The 14,263-nt window shown below is 38.2% G+C and overlaps 2 protein-coding genes across 3 annotated transcripts in view; both read right to left on the bottom strand.

The window, feature by feature from the left end:
* LOC106091013 (integrin alpha-PS3) overlaps positions 1-7,161 on the bottom strand; it is a 34,170-nt gene extending 27,009 nt beyond the window's left edge. The window contains exon 1 of the mRNA XM_059370267.1: positions 6,843-7,161. Within this exon, the coding sequence (XP_059226250.1) occupies positions 6,843-7,054 (212 nt within the window). The 5' untranslated portion in view covers positions 7,055-7,161. The remainder of the gene's footprint in view (positions 1-6,842) is intronic.
* Positions 7,162-12,336: 5,175 nt separating this feature from the next.
* The window catches only part of LOC106091014 (integrin alpha-PS3), a 71,282-nt gene continuing 69,355 nt past the window's right edge, over positions 12,337-14,263 (bottom strand). The window contains exons 8-9 of one of the 2 annotated variants that reach the window (XM_013257405.2): positions 13,716-14,040; positions 12,337-13,643 (exon numbers count right to left, since the gene is read on the bottom strand). In XM_013257405.2, coding sequence (XP_013112859.2) covers positions 13,027-13,643; positions 13,716-14,040 — 942 coding nt within the window. In that variant the 3' untranslated portion in view covers positions 12,337-13,026. The remainder of the gene's footprint in view (positions 13,644-13,715; positions 14,041-14,263) is intronic. The other variant, XM_013257404.2, reaches the window with a different exon arrangement.

Here is a 14,263-nt window from a genome sequence, read left to right as displayed (position 1 = left end):
AAGGCACTTATATTGTTAAACTGTTAGTCAAGCGATATACTATTTTCGTAGCATGGTTTTTCACTAAAAGATCTTTAATTGTCGAAAATAATTATTCCAAGGAAACTTTTGTTCCATATAAAGTAAAAGAAGACGCAGCGGAGCGGGCCCGGGTCAGCTAGTAAAGAATAAAAGTTAAAACACAAAAATTACATAAGTCATCCATTTTTTTTACCGATTATTATTGTTGTTACCCATTTTGGAATGCTTATTTAATTTCCTTTTTCACAGTAGTAAATATATATATTGTTTGGTACCATTTAAACAGAATAGAGACGTTGTCGCGTTTTTTTTCATATATCTACCAGTGTATATGAGGGATGTGTTGGCCGATTAAAAGAAAATATACTCTATTTGAAAGATAATGTTGTGTTGTGATATAAGTATCAGAGAAATCCGTTGTAAATCAAAAAAAAATATGCCCGTTTCAATCTACAATAAGATATAATCTTGTTGTGCTGGTGTTACACTCAATAAACAAACAAACAAACAAACCAAACCAAGTAAAAGCGTGCTAAGTTCGGCCGGGCCGAATCTTATATACCCTCCACCATGGTTAGTATTTGTCGAGTTCTTTTCCCGGCATCTCTTCTTAGGCAAAAAAAGGATATAAGAAAAGATTCGCTCTGCTGTTAGAGCGATATCAAGATATGGTCCGGTTTGGACCACAATTAAATTATATGTTGGAGACCTGTGTAAAATGTCAGCCAATTCGAATAAGAATTGCGCCCTTTGTGGGCTCAAGAAGTAAAATAGAGAGATCGATTTATATGGAAGCTGGATCGGCCTATAGACCGATTCAGACCATAATAAACACGTATGTTAATGGTCATGAGAGAATCCGTCGTACAAAATTTCTGGCAAATCGGATAATAATTGCTACCTCTAGAGGCTCAAGAAGTCAAGATCCCAGATCGGTTTATATGGCAGCTATATCAGGTTATGAACCGACTTATACTTTATTTGACATAGTTGTTAAAAGTAACAATAAAAAACGTCTTGCGAAATTTCAGCCAAATCGGATAGAAATTGAGCCCTCTAGAAGCTCAAGAAGTCAAGTCCCCAGATCTGTTTATATGACAGCTATATCAGGTTATGAACCGATTGGAACCATATTTGGCACAATTGTTGGATATCATAACAAAATACTACGTGCCAAAATTCATTCAAATTGGATAAGAATTGCGCCCTCTAGAGGCTCAAGAAGTCAAGACCCAAGATCGGTTTATATGACAGCTATATAAGGTTATGGACCGATTTAACCCATACTTGGCACAGATGTTGGATATCGTAACAAAATACGTCGTGCAAAATTTCATTCCAATCGGATAAAAATTGCTCACTCTAGAGGCTCAAGAAGTCAAGACCCCAGATCGGTTTATATGGCAGCTATATCAGGTTATGAACCGATTTTAACCATACTTGGCACAGTTGTTGGATATCATAACAAAATAATACGTGCCAAAATTCATTCAAATTGGATAAGAATTGCGCCCTCTAGAGGCTCAAGAAGTCAAGACCCAAGATCGGTTTATATGCCAGCTATATAATGTTATGGACCGATTTAACCCATACTCGGCACAGATGTTGGTTATCGTAACAAAACACGTCGTGCAAAATTTCATTCCAATCGGATAAGAATTGTACACTCTAGAGGCTCAGGAAGTCACGACCCAAGATCGGTTTATATGGCAGCTATATCAGGTTATAAACCGATTTGAACCATACTTGGCACAGTTGTTGGATATCATAACAAAACACGTCGTGCAAAATTTCATCCCAATCGGATAAGAATTGCGCACTCTAGATGCTCAAGAAGTCAAGACCCAAGATCGGTTTATATGGCAGGTATATCAAAACATGGACCGATATGGCCCATTTACAATACCAACCGACCTACACTAATAAGAAGTATTTGTGCAAAATTTCAAGCGGCTAGCTTTACTCCTTCGGAAGTTAGCGTGCTTTCGACAGACAGACGGACGGACGGACGGACGGACATGGCTAGATCGACATAAAATTTCACGACGATCAAGAATATATATACTTTATGGGGTCTCAGACGAATATTTCGAGTAGTTACAATCAGAATGACGAAATTAGTATACCCCCCATCTTATGGTGGAAGGTATAAAAACGCGTTTTTCTCTATATTTAACATAATAAAATCACTCAACGAAGTGACCCAGAAAAATCAAAGGTATTTTCGTTTTCCATAGACTCCAACAAAACAAAATTGGTTCACTAGAACCCCTGCATATTTTTTTCTCAGATTTTGTATCACAGTGTAATTTGAGAGAAGCTATTGCTCCTGAAAAACGGAAACCAAACTTCCAAGGCCTTCTTCAAGTTGATTCCTGAATGCAAGCATTTAGTTGGGACATAACACAGAAGTTGTTTTTGTTCAATAATTTTTTATCAAAACACATGATACTAAGGTTAGGTTAGTTTAAGTGGCAGTCTGCCATCAGACTCACTTAGACGTTTTCGTCCATTGTGATACTACAGGAACAGAAGAAGAAATATGCCTTCTAGTTCCCAATGTTGGACCGTCCAGATCGCTTTAAAAAGCCCAATAACTTGCGAATGTTCACATTCGCTAAATCAGACGGTTTCTCAAAGAAATAAGAACCTAAAGTGGAACTCCTTCTGACTGCTAGTGCGGGATACACACACAGAATTTGTTCTATAGTCTCTTATTCTTTGATGTCCTCACAGCTTTTGCAAAAGTCGTTACTGGAAGCATTTAATCTGTCAGCATGTTTCCCGATTAGACAGTGACCTGTCATGACGGACACAATGACTGAGACGTCTGTTCTAGTCAATGACAGCAAAGCGGTAGACCTCTTCAAGTGTATATTAAATATTTGGAATGCTCACATCCCATCTTTTTGTGACCAGCTTCGTTGTCCATCGGGCCTGTTCCTAAAAACTTAGCTTACATTCCGCTAGAGGCATATCCACTGATTCCAGTATCCCTGGAATGTGTAGGGTAGTTCCTAGTCTCGCAAGCTCGTCCGCTTTACAGTTCCTTGAGAACTAGCCCGGTACTCAGAGCAGTTGAATTTGGAACTGTTCAGCCATCTCGTTGATCGACATGCGGTTTTTGTGTTCAGAAATACGTTCTACAGGGATTTAATGGCTGCCTGCCTGTCTGAGAAGATATTTATGTCAATCGTCGTTTTTACCAAAACAAATCGAAATCTAGCTATAATCACTGCTTCTCGCTAGTGATATCCATCCCGTTTACCAGTTTATGAAAAACAAGTAAAAGCGTGCTAAGTTCGGCCGGGCCGATTTTTATATACCCTCCAGCATGAATCGTTCTTTGGTGGTGAGTTCTTTTCCTGGCATCTCTTCCTAGGCAAAAAGAAAATGATAGGAGGAAAGATTTGCTCTGATATAAGAGCCGTATCAAGATATGGTCCGATTCGTCCTATAATGAAATTAACTGTTGGAGACTTGTGTAAAATTTCAGCCAATTCGAATAACTATTGCGCCATTTGGGGGCTCAAGAAGTAAAATAGAGAGATCGGTTTGTATGGGAGCTGTATCAGGCTATGCAGACCACAATTAACAGACAAATCGGATAATAATTACGACCTCTAGAGGCTCAAGATGTCAAGATCCCAGATCGGTTTATATGGCAGATATATCAGGTTACAGACTAATTTGAACCATATTTGGCACAGTTTTTGGAAATCATAACAATACTCGTCATGCTAAATTTCAGCCAATTTGGATAAGAATTGCGCGCTCTAGTGGCTCAAGAGGTCAAGTTTCAAGATCGGTTTATATGGCAGCTATATCAGGTGGACTGATTCAAACCATACTTAACACAGTTGTTGGAAGTTATAACGATACACGTCGTGCAAAATTTCAGCCAAATCGGATGGGAATTGCGTCCTCTAGTGGCTCAAGATCCAAGATTGGCTTATATGACAGCTATATCAAAATATGGACCGATATGGTCCATTTACAATCCCATCCGACCTACACTAATAAGAAATATTTGTGCAAAATTTCAATCGGCTAGTTTAACTCCTTCGAAAATTAGCGTGCTTTCGACAGCCAGACGGACGGACGGACATGGCTAGATCAACTTAAAATGTCATAGCGATCAAGGATATATAATAGGGTATCCAATGGTGGAGGGTATAAAAACTGATTTTGTTCTTATGTTTGCCTGTTATATATCAATGAAATTATATATCTCTACTTTATTTCTCCAAGTATAAATGAGGGATTTCATTCACTAAAAGAGCTTGCCAGCCAACAGACGGACTGATCACAGACAACAAAGTCGGAAAAGTGGTTAGTGGGTTAGACATTTATTTCAATCCCATTGTGGAATTATTTTGTAGAGCCGCATTGTAAATAGGTTTTGTAATGGATAATTTTTTGGCGTGGTCAGAAAATCTGCATCATATATTCAAAATATTCAATAGACGGGTAAACGACCTATCCGTAAGGCCATGTTTTGTACTATTTTTTTTTTTCACGTAACCAACACGCTAGGGATGTCCCCTATATATTCAGTGCATTGCGTTGGCAATTGGGAAATATAGGGGTTGGAGGGGGTAAAGAGGGTGTAGTGTTTAATGATTTTAGTCTTAAATTTTTTAACGTCAATGTCGGTGGGAAAGGCGTTAGTCGGAAGTCGATTCCACATACAAATGGTTCGGGCGAAAAATTAATTTTCTCGGTAATGCATGGCTCGGTCGACTGGCCAATCAATTACAAATGGGTTTGAGTTTCTATCAAGTCTTGTATTCCTGGAGAACATCCTATCGTCAGGGATAAGTAGACGAATATCCCTAGAACACACGCCATGAAAATAACGATAGAGCAAGATAACGCTACCCACATTCCGACTGTGTTCAAGAGAAGCAAATGTTGGATACCCTACTGTCACCAATCAACACCATCGCTCTCTGTTGAACCCGGTCATGTAGCTCCAAGGATGATTTTGAAGCTCCTGCCCATATATGAGAGTTATATTCCAACCTCGACCTGATGTAGGTAGTAAAGATATTGAGAAGGTCGGAAGAAATCCCAAACACGTGAATGCTTCTTTCGACACTTCGAACACGTGTTTTGACCAACGTACATCACATTGTATCTTCATGACCAGAACATCAAGAGCATCTGACTGTTCAATATCTATAACGTCGATATATATCACTGATTGAAGTGGATCGCTTGTGAGACAGGAAACAGCACTGCGACTTCTGTGCATTAAAGTCAACTCTGTTCATTCTACCCCACTCGGAAATGGCCAACAAATCCTGGGAGAGCGTCTCATCCATAATGCGCCTCAATATCTTGAGGATTGGGCCTATGGCCGACTGAATATGAATGACACAGACTACTGTCATCGTCTCATTAGATCTCCCGTAGAGCGATTTTTGTGGACCCCATACTGTCTGTCGCTAAGAAGGCTATTGGACTCTAAGTATCTGATGATGGTTAACCATACTCTCCATAACCTTGGAGAGCACGGAGCATATCGCAATTGGCCGATAATTCGCGGGGTTGTTCGCCCCACCTTTTTTGGGGATGGGCGGGAAAACTCCCGCACGGTAAGATAGGTTGAAATGGTTGCGTAGTGGACGAGCAAGCGTCGAAGAGCACTTACAAAGGACAGGTGCTGATATACCGTCCGGGCCCGGAGTTTTATTAACGTCGAGATCCGCAAGGACCCTTCTAACTTCACGTGTTCGAAAGAATATCTGAGGTATCGAACTAGGCACGCTATCAATCACGGGGAGTGGTTGATTGCTAAACGACAAGGAAGAATTTCCGGCAAACATAATAGCCAGTAGATTAGCCTTATCAACCGGGTCAGTGAATACTTGATCATCCTTAACAAGAGTTGGGATTGCCGATGGGTTGCCCTTTATTCTTTTTACGAATGACCAAAAGCCCTTGCTTCCCCTCGGAGAAGCAATAACTTTGGCACGAAGACGCTGTTCGTAAAGAAACTTTTCGCGTCTAAGTACTCTGGCACACGAAGTTCTTGCCTGTTTGCGCAGCATTTCGGTATTGGCATTTTTGTTCAGACGCCAAGTCCTAAATGTATCCTCTTTTGATCTGACAGCATCTCTGCATGCTCGGTTAAACCAAATTTTATCTTTTGGCTTAACCGATAAATTCTTAGTCGGAATAAACGATCTCATTCCTATTAATATTACTTCCTGCACCATTTCGGCAGCAGCATTTACGTCACCGTTTAGAAAACAAAGTTTCCAATTAAAATTCTGGAAAAATTCGTTGAGCTCAGCCCAACGTGCTCTTTCGTATACAAAAATTGACCGCTTCGGGGCTGGGGAAGAGGCGGCGCGTTGCCGTTAACGGCAACGTTCCTTCCACGGTCGTCGTTGAAATAAAATTGGTTTATGATGACGTTCTTTCGGGATTGATTGGTAACTCCTGTGCAGCATTTTGTTGTTCTTCACTGCAGATGCGGCAGCTTTGCTTGGAAACGTTTGCATTTAATTTTGCGAATTTCGATAACAAATGTCAACTGTTTCCAAATTTTAGCCATGATTAAATTACAGAGTTTACTGAACAAGATAACATTCCGCATACAAAATCACTTTTCATAAGCTTTGCTTTGAAAATTATAAATATTTTTTCTGCTGCTTTTTTAAACCCCGCACACCAGACTCTACCGCAATTCAACCATAATTGTGTCATCGCGATCTATTACATTTTGATTTGCCTCCAAAAACCAAACCCATTATTGTATACTAATATATTGAGTTCGTTGTGATTTGGTGTGGTTTGTGGGTTGAACTCACCCCAGTTTTCTTAAATTCAATGTGTAGCCAAAATATGATGCTCTATATTTAGGCAAATATGTTGCCAATTGAGGATCCTTGATGATAATATTGGGTTTGGGTGATAGGTTGAAACTCTCAACTTCAATGACGGACCACAATATTAAAAACACTATCGGTGTACTAATCAACCGAAGGAAGGTTATTTTTTGTCTTTCTTTCGTGGTTCTCATTTTAATATTTTTTTTCTTGTTTTAATTTATTATATTTCCACTTAATTCATAAGACTTCCACTTTTAGCCAGGAGAACCCTACGATCCTCAATGATAGACCGCGTTGAACTAACTGAATGGCTGAAATGAACACGCACAGCCGTCTGATTGTAAGAAAACTAAGAGCCTGTGGTCGCAAGTATGATTAATTACCACAAGCAGAAATTGTGACTAAAATACAGATGAGCTTGCAGCTTAAACGGCAAATTCGATAAATATAAAAATAATACGTGGTGTAGAAGCACAGTGCACTATGGGCCGAGTGTTCGGATATTGAAGCGACATACTCCAGGAGGCAGTAAGATTTTCGACATTTTTTAAATGTAAATAGAAAAAAGAAATAAAAACTTACAAAATAAAATATTGACGAGTTTAAGCCGTTATTCATTTTAATTTGCTTTCCGGCCATAACAACATAATACTAAACTTTATATGGAGTATAAACAAAAAAGGTCCCAAAACCGATACATAGAACAGCTAAATCAAACTCTGAAAGGCCGGTGGATAGCAACTACCATGGATGTCGATGCTCACACAAAGTGTATGAGTCTCACAAGAGTGTATATGGACTATATTAAGGAAATATTGAAAGAAAGATATGACATGAGGGGTATATAAAATAGTTTAATTCATTGCCATTCGTTCATGTTAAAAATTCCGTAAAATCATAAAGTTTCTACCAAATCAATAAAAAAAACAAGTAAAAGCGTATTAAGTTCAGCCGGGGCGAATCTTGGGAAGTCACCACCATGGACTCTGCTAAAAATTTATGCAAACTAAATTTAGTAAAAAGTCATCATTTGACTGTACTCTACTTCTGTCAAACCAGCAAAAATAAAGCTTCTAGGAACCGAGCAAGAATAATCAAGAGACCGGTTTATATGGGAGTCAGGAGTTCCAAATAGAAAATTGCCAAAATTCTTCTGTAACTGTGAAATTGGTAAAAATACCTAAAATGTGTTTTTTTACACCCTCCACCATAGGATGGGCGGTATACTAATTTCGTCATTCTGTTCGTAACTACTCGAAATATTCGTCTGAGACCCCATAAAGTATATATATTCTTGATCGTCGCGAAATTTTATGTCGATCTAGCCATGTCCGTCCGTCCATCTGTCAAGCACGCTAACTTCCGAAGGAGTAAAGCTAGCCGCTGGAAATTTAGCACAAATACTTCTTATTAGTGTAGGTCGATTGGCATTGTAAATGGGCCATATTGGTCCATGTTTTGATATAGCTGCCATATAAACCGATCTGGGGTCTTGATTTCTTGAGCTTCTAGAGTGCGCAATTCTTATCAGATTGGAATGAAATTGTGCACGACGTGTTCTGTTATAATATCCAACAACTGTGCCAAGTATGGTTCAAATCGGTCCATAACCTGATATAGCTGTCATATAAACAGATCTTGGGTCTTGACTTCTTGAGCCTCTAGAGGGCGCAATTATTATACGATTTGCCTGAAATTTTGTACGACTGATCTTCTCATGACCATCAACATACGTGTTTATAATGGTCTGAATCGGCGTATAGCCTGATACAGCTCCCATATAATTCGTCTCTCTATTTTACCTCTTGAGCCCCCAAAGGGCGCAATTCTTATTCGAATTGGCTGACATTTTACACAGGTCTCCAACATATAATTTAATTGTAGTCCGAATCGAACCATATCTTGATATCGCTCTAATAGCAGAGCAAATATTTTCTTATATCCTTTTTTGCCTAAGAAGAGATGCCGAGAACAGAACTTGACAAATGCGATCCATGGTGTAGGGTATATAAGATTCGGCCCGGCCGAACTTAGCACGCTTTTACTTGTTGAAAATTGTGGTCGCTTTTGGGTGCAGGCTGTAACATTTGGTCATAACGTCAAAGCTGAATTTTGTAGTATTTATAGGCCGATCTGTGAATATCTTAGTTTTATTGTGAAAGTTTCGGCGTCAGTATATTGATGAAATTTTTTCACTTGCGCTCATTTTTATACCCACCACCGAAGGATGGGGGTATAATCATTTTGTCATTTCGTTTACAACACATCGAAATATCCGTCTGTCAGTTGAAATCACGCTACAGTTTTAAAAATGGAGATGTTGAGCTGAAATTTTGCACAGATTAATTTTTTGTCCATAAGCAGATTGAGTTCGAAGATGGGCTATATCGGACTATATCTTCATATAGCCCCCATATAGACAGATCCGCCGATTTAGGATCTTAGGCTCATAAAAGCCACATTTATTATCCGATTTTGCCAAAATTTTGGGCAGTGAGTTGTGTTAGGCCCTTCGACATCCTTCGTCAATTTGGCCTATTTCGGTCCAGATTTGGATATAGACCGATCTCTCGATTTAAGGCTTTGGGCCCATAAAAGGCGCATTTATTGTCCGATGTCGTCAAAATTTGGTACATTGAGTTGTGTTAGGACCTTCGACATTCTTCTTCTATTTGGCCCAGATCGGTCCAGATTCGGACCGATATCGCGATTTAAAGTTTTGGCTACATAAAAGGCGCAATTATAATCCGATTTCAATGAAATTTAACAAAGTTATATTAAGCTTTTCGACATCCGTGTCGTATATGGTTCAGAGCGGTTTATTTTTAGATATAGCTACTAAAAAGATCAATATTTTGTTATACACAATATTTTGTTAAATATTTCAAAAAATAAATTTTGACCAATTTTTGCAAAGAACCATCTACATTCTGCTTAAATGATGTTGCTAATTTCTTCTTTGAATTTTATTAAAAGCGATCGAAAATCGTTTTATTTTCTTTGTCCACCAATAGATGTCAAAGGACCCAGCGTCTAGCATAAGTGTTATATAAAACTTGCTCTCATAGATAAATGTCTGCTGACTAATATTATTTTAACACTTCCTCACTTAAAGTGGGGAAGTTTTCACAGTGAAAACTATTATTTTTTACGAGTTTTCATTAGTTCATTCCCATTGTTGATGATACAATTTTAATAAAAGTATTATGTTATCAGTGATATTTTTGTAGTTTTTCAAAAAAGTAATCGCGAAAAACATGGGTATTTCACTGTGAAACACAAACTTAACACCCACATTGTTGTAAATATGCAATTTGACTCGTCGAATCTCATTAAAGATTTTCGTTCATAACAAATAAGGAAATGTTCATTTGCAAAATCTTTTAATTGTAAAAAGATTTAAAAATTTTTTAAATGTTTTAAATAATAACTCACTGCGCTCAAATCTACGGTCAAAACCAACAGAACTAACAAATTTCTACTGAAGTTTTCGTCTGTTAATCACTACGAGCTCCATATCAGTTGCCTTAAATACTGTGTTATGAATTGTGGAATTCCAAGAAAAAAACGAATTGGTTTTATTTCAAATAATTATTTTGTAATGTAAATTAATCTGGGTGATTATTTCAGAGTTTAAAATTGTGTTTCCGGGTCCTTAAAATTTTTCATTTCATTGCTGATGTAATTAAAATAATTTGTAATTAAATATTACTAATTATTCTTTGGAAAAGTTTTTCAGACAAACTACCAAATCATTTCAAAGACATTTTTATTCCCATCACCATAGGATGGGGGTATACTAATCTAGTCATTCCCTTTGTAACACCCCAAAGCATTAATATAGGCCCCCATAAAGTATATATATTCTTGATCGTCTCGAAAACCTGATTCGAACTAGCCATGTCCGTCGGTCTGTTTGTGGAAACCACGATAGCGGTCGAACGCGTAAAGTTAGACGCTTGAGATTCTGCACAGATACTTTATATTGATGTGGGTCGTTGGGAATTGGAAATGGGCCATATCGGTTCAGATTTCGATATATAGCTCCCATAAAACCGGTCTTCCGATTTGACTTCTTGAGCCCCTGGAAGCCTCAATTTTAATCCGATTTGGCTGAAATTCTGCACATAGTATTCTGTAATGACTCCCAATAACCGAGCCGAGTGCTGCCAAAATCGTTTAAGAAACTTATATAGCTCCCATAAAAACCGATCTACCGATTTGTTTTCTTTAGCCCATGAAATCCACAATTTTTTTCCAATTTGGCTGAAATTTGCACATAGTATTCTGTAAAGACTTCCAACAATTGAGCCATGTACGGTCTAAATCGGTCAAGAATCTGATGTAGCTCCCATATAAACCGATTTCCCGATTTGACTTCTGCAGCCCATGGAAGTCAGAATTTTTGTCCGATTTGGCTGAAATTTTGGAAACAGAGTTCTAATATAATTTCTAACAACTGTGCCAAGTACGGTTTAAATCGGTCAAGAACATGATATACCCTCTATATAAACCGATCTCCCGATTTGAATTCTTGAGCCCTTACAAGCCGCGATTTTTATCCGATTTGGCTGAAATTTTGCATTTAGTGTTCTGTTATGACTCTCAACAACTTCTTGAGCTTTTAGATGGCGCAATTCTTGTCCGATTTGGCTGTAATTTTGTATAAGGTGTTTTGGTATGACTTTCAACAACTGTGCTGAGTTTGGTCAAAATCGGTTCATGACCTGATATGGCTGCCATATAAACCGATCTTAGGCCTTGACTTCTTGAGCTTTTAGAAGGTGCAATTCATATCCGATTTGGCTGTTATTTTGCACGTGATGTTTTGGTATCACTTCCAACATTTGTGCGAAGTATGTTGCAAATCGGTACATAACCTGATATTGCTGCCATATTAACCGATCTGACATCTTGCCTTCTTGGGCTTCTAGAGACAGCAATTCTCATCCGATTTAGCACAAATTTTGTACAACGGCTTCTCTCATGGCCTTCAATATACGTGTGCAATATGGTCTGAATCGATCTATAGCTTGATACAGCTCCCATATCAACCGATCTGTCGATTTTGCTTCTTGAGCCCCTACAAGGTGCAATTCTTATCCGAATGGACTGAAATGTTACACAATGTTCTGCATTCAATTCATTTCTGGTCCGAATCGGACTATAACTTGATATAGCTCCAAAAGCAATGTTATTTCTTTGTATGTAGGATTAAAGAACAGCCGCCGCCTTCAGACGTGCTAAATGAGAATGAAAGGCTCGTATGTGGTCTAACAACACTTATTTTACATTATTTTTTTTTTTTGCTACCCTTATATGCACTAAAGGAAGTTTTGGCGTATATTTTTTACAAGTCTGATAGTTGTACATCCTTTCAGAGCACTGTTGACTAAGGTCTACGTTTACTTGTTGAGGTAGTTCCGATTTGACTTCTCTAAATACTAACGACTATGTTGTAATTTTTATTGTATTGGGTTTTTATTTATATCTCATATAAAAAGTAATACTTATAAAATCTTAAAATTACTGGCTTGCATATCGTCGCTTTTTGTGTTTTTTTTTTTTTTTGAATAAAAAAATACGAAATGCAGCGACTTATCGTTCAATAAAATTTACAAGTAAAAATACACAACAAATTCACAATGGAGTGTGTCTTTGTCCTTTCTTAAAATGTTATTTACACATGGCAACTAAAATATTAACTTACTTCTGCACACAGTTCTATGCAGGAGACTAAAAATAGTAAAAAAAAAATAAAACATAGAAAATACACATAAGGTTAAACAAACTACAGGGGTAGAAACCTAAAACAAATAAATTAACTTAATTATATGCACACACAAAATAGTAACATTTGGTATCGAAATCGTTCTTAACCTACTAAGCGACCCACCCTCACGGCGAGCTGCATTGTTGATTGTCAACCTACTCGCCAATGGGTTGCCTGTTGGTGTTTCTGCTCATGTTTATACGCACTTTAACATTTGTTTCAAACAAATTAATAAACAAAATTAAACAAAAAAAAAAAAATAAAGGAAACTAAAACAAGTTTTGCCATTTTCATGAAGCAAAATTGGCGGGAGGTGTATTCACAGCTTTTTTGGACTCGAGACAAGATCACAAGGATAATGGCTGATATTGTTTCCTGATACTTGAGACATCAGTTGTGCTCCGAGTTTAAGTTTGATGCTTCGGTGACTCCATCGTTCGACAGTTGGGCCTGGTGCACCAATTTGTCCATTTCCTCCTTGGTGGCACGCTTGAAGAATCCAGCTTTGTACATGCCATAGGTTATGAGGGCCAAGGCCAACAGACCGCCAATAATGGCCAGAATGATGACCCATATCGGAGTGCCATAAAGCTGATGCTTGGATATGATGTTGTACTCGATCTTTTTGATTACGGCCAAGGTCGACCCTGTGGGGTCGGTGGGCTTCTGAACGCTTACCCCAACCAATATTACAAAGAACTCCCATGGTTCTATTAAAATCTGATTTACCTCCTGCAGGTCAACATGATATTTCATGGTCACAGTGACGGGTTTGTTCGGCTTGAAATCATAAAGGGGAATTACAGCGCGAACACACAAAGTCATTGCCGGGTCGTTGCAATTAAAAACAATTGTTCGATTGACTGGCAGAGTGCCCTTTAAGTCCTCGCTCAGCAAGTCATACGATTTGGTGTTGGCAATTAAGGCGTATTGTTCCTTATTTGCTGTCAATGCGGCAGCCTCCCTACGTCTTCTTCCGCTGGACATGGTGGAAGCCATTACAGATTCTGAAAAATTGTAAAACAAAATACCCGATTTTAAATTGAAACGTCTAAGGCTCTAACTCATCATTGCCATACCTCCGAAAGACTCTTCCTTTACGGTGAACTCGCCTCCCTGATGCACTTCCATTGTCTTAAAATGTGAACTGCTGCTTTCGGTCATGACTTTCTTTGTGAATTGGCTGGAGAAACTGGACATTTTCTCTATTGCGTTCATAAGTATCTGGGTATTGTTTTGATAGAAGGTCACGTCCTTTATTTGCGAATCATACTTTGCGTGCATCGTGATGTTGCTCATATCAATAATGGGTATGGTTTTAGAGGTGCCAGGAATTGTATAGGCCACGGGTATATCGAAAACAAGTTGTATAGCACGAACTGTGCTGGGTCCATTGCTCTTGATCTGAAAGTAAATCAAAAGAGAGATAACTCGTAAATGTTTCAAAGGGAAAAATTAATCGGATAGAGGGAAGAAAAAAAATCAATTAAATTTTTTGCTTGTTGACAGTGGACAGTTAAAAAATACCATTAAAGTTCTTAAAAACGGCTAGACGAGGCGCAGTGGGATAGAGTAAAAAATATGCCATATGAGAACGGATAAAGATAACTGATTGAAATGGTTAGAG

The sequence above is a fragment of the Stomoxys calcitrans genome, chromosome 5 (assembly GCF_963082655.1).
Source record: "Stomoxys calcitrans chromosome 5, idStoCalc2.1, whole genome shotgun sequence".
Lineage (NCBI taxonomy): Eukaryota > Metazoa > Arthropoda > Insecta > Diptera > Muscidae > Stomoxys > Stomoxys calcitrans.
The sequence above is the reverse complement of the archived record's forward strand: the minus strand, read 5'-3'. Positions and strand labels throughout refer to the sequence as shown.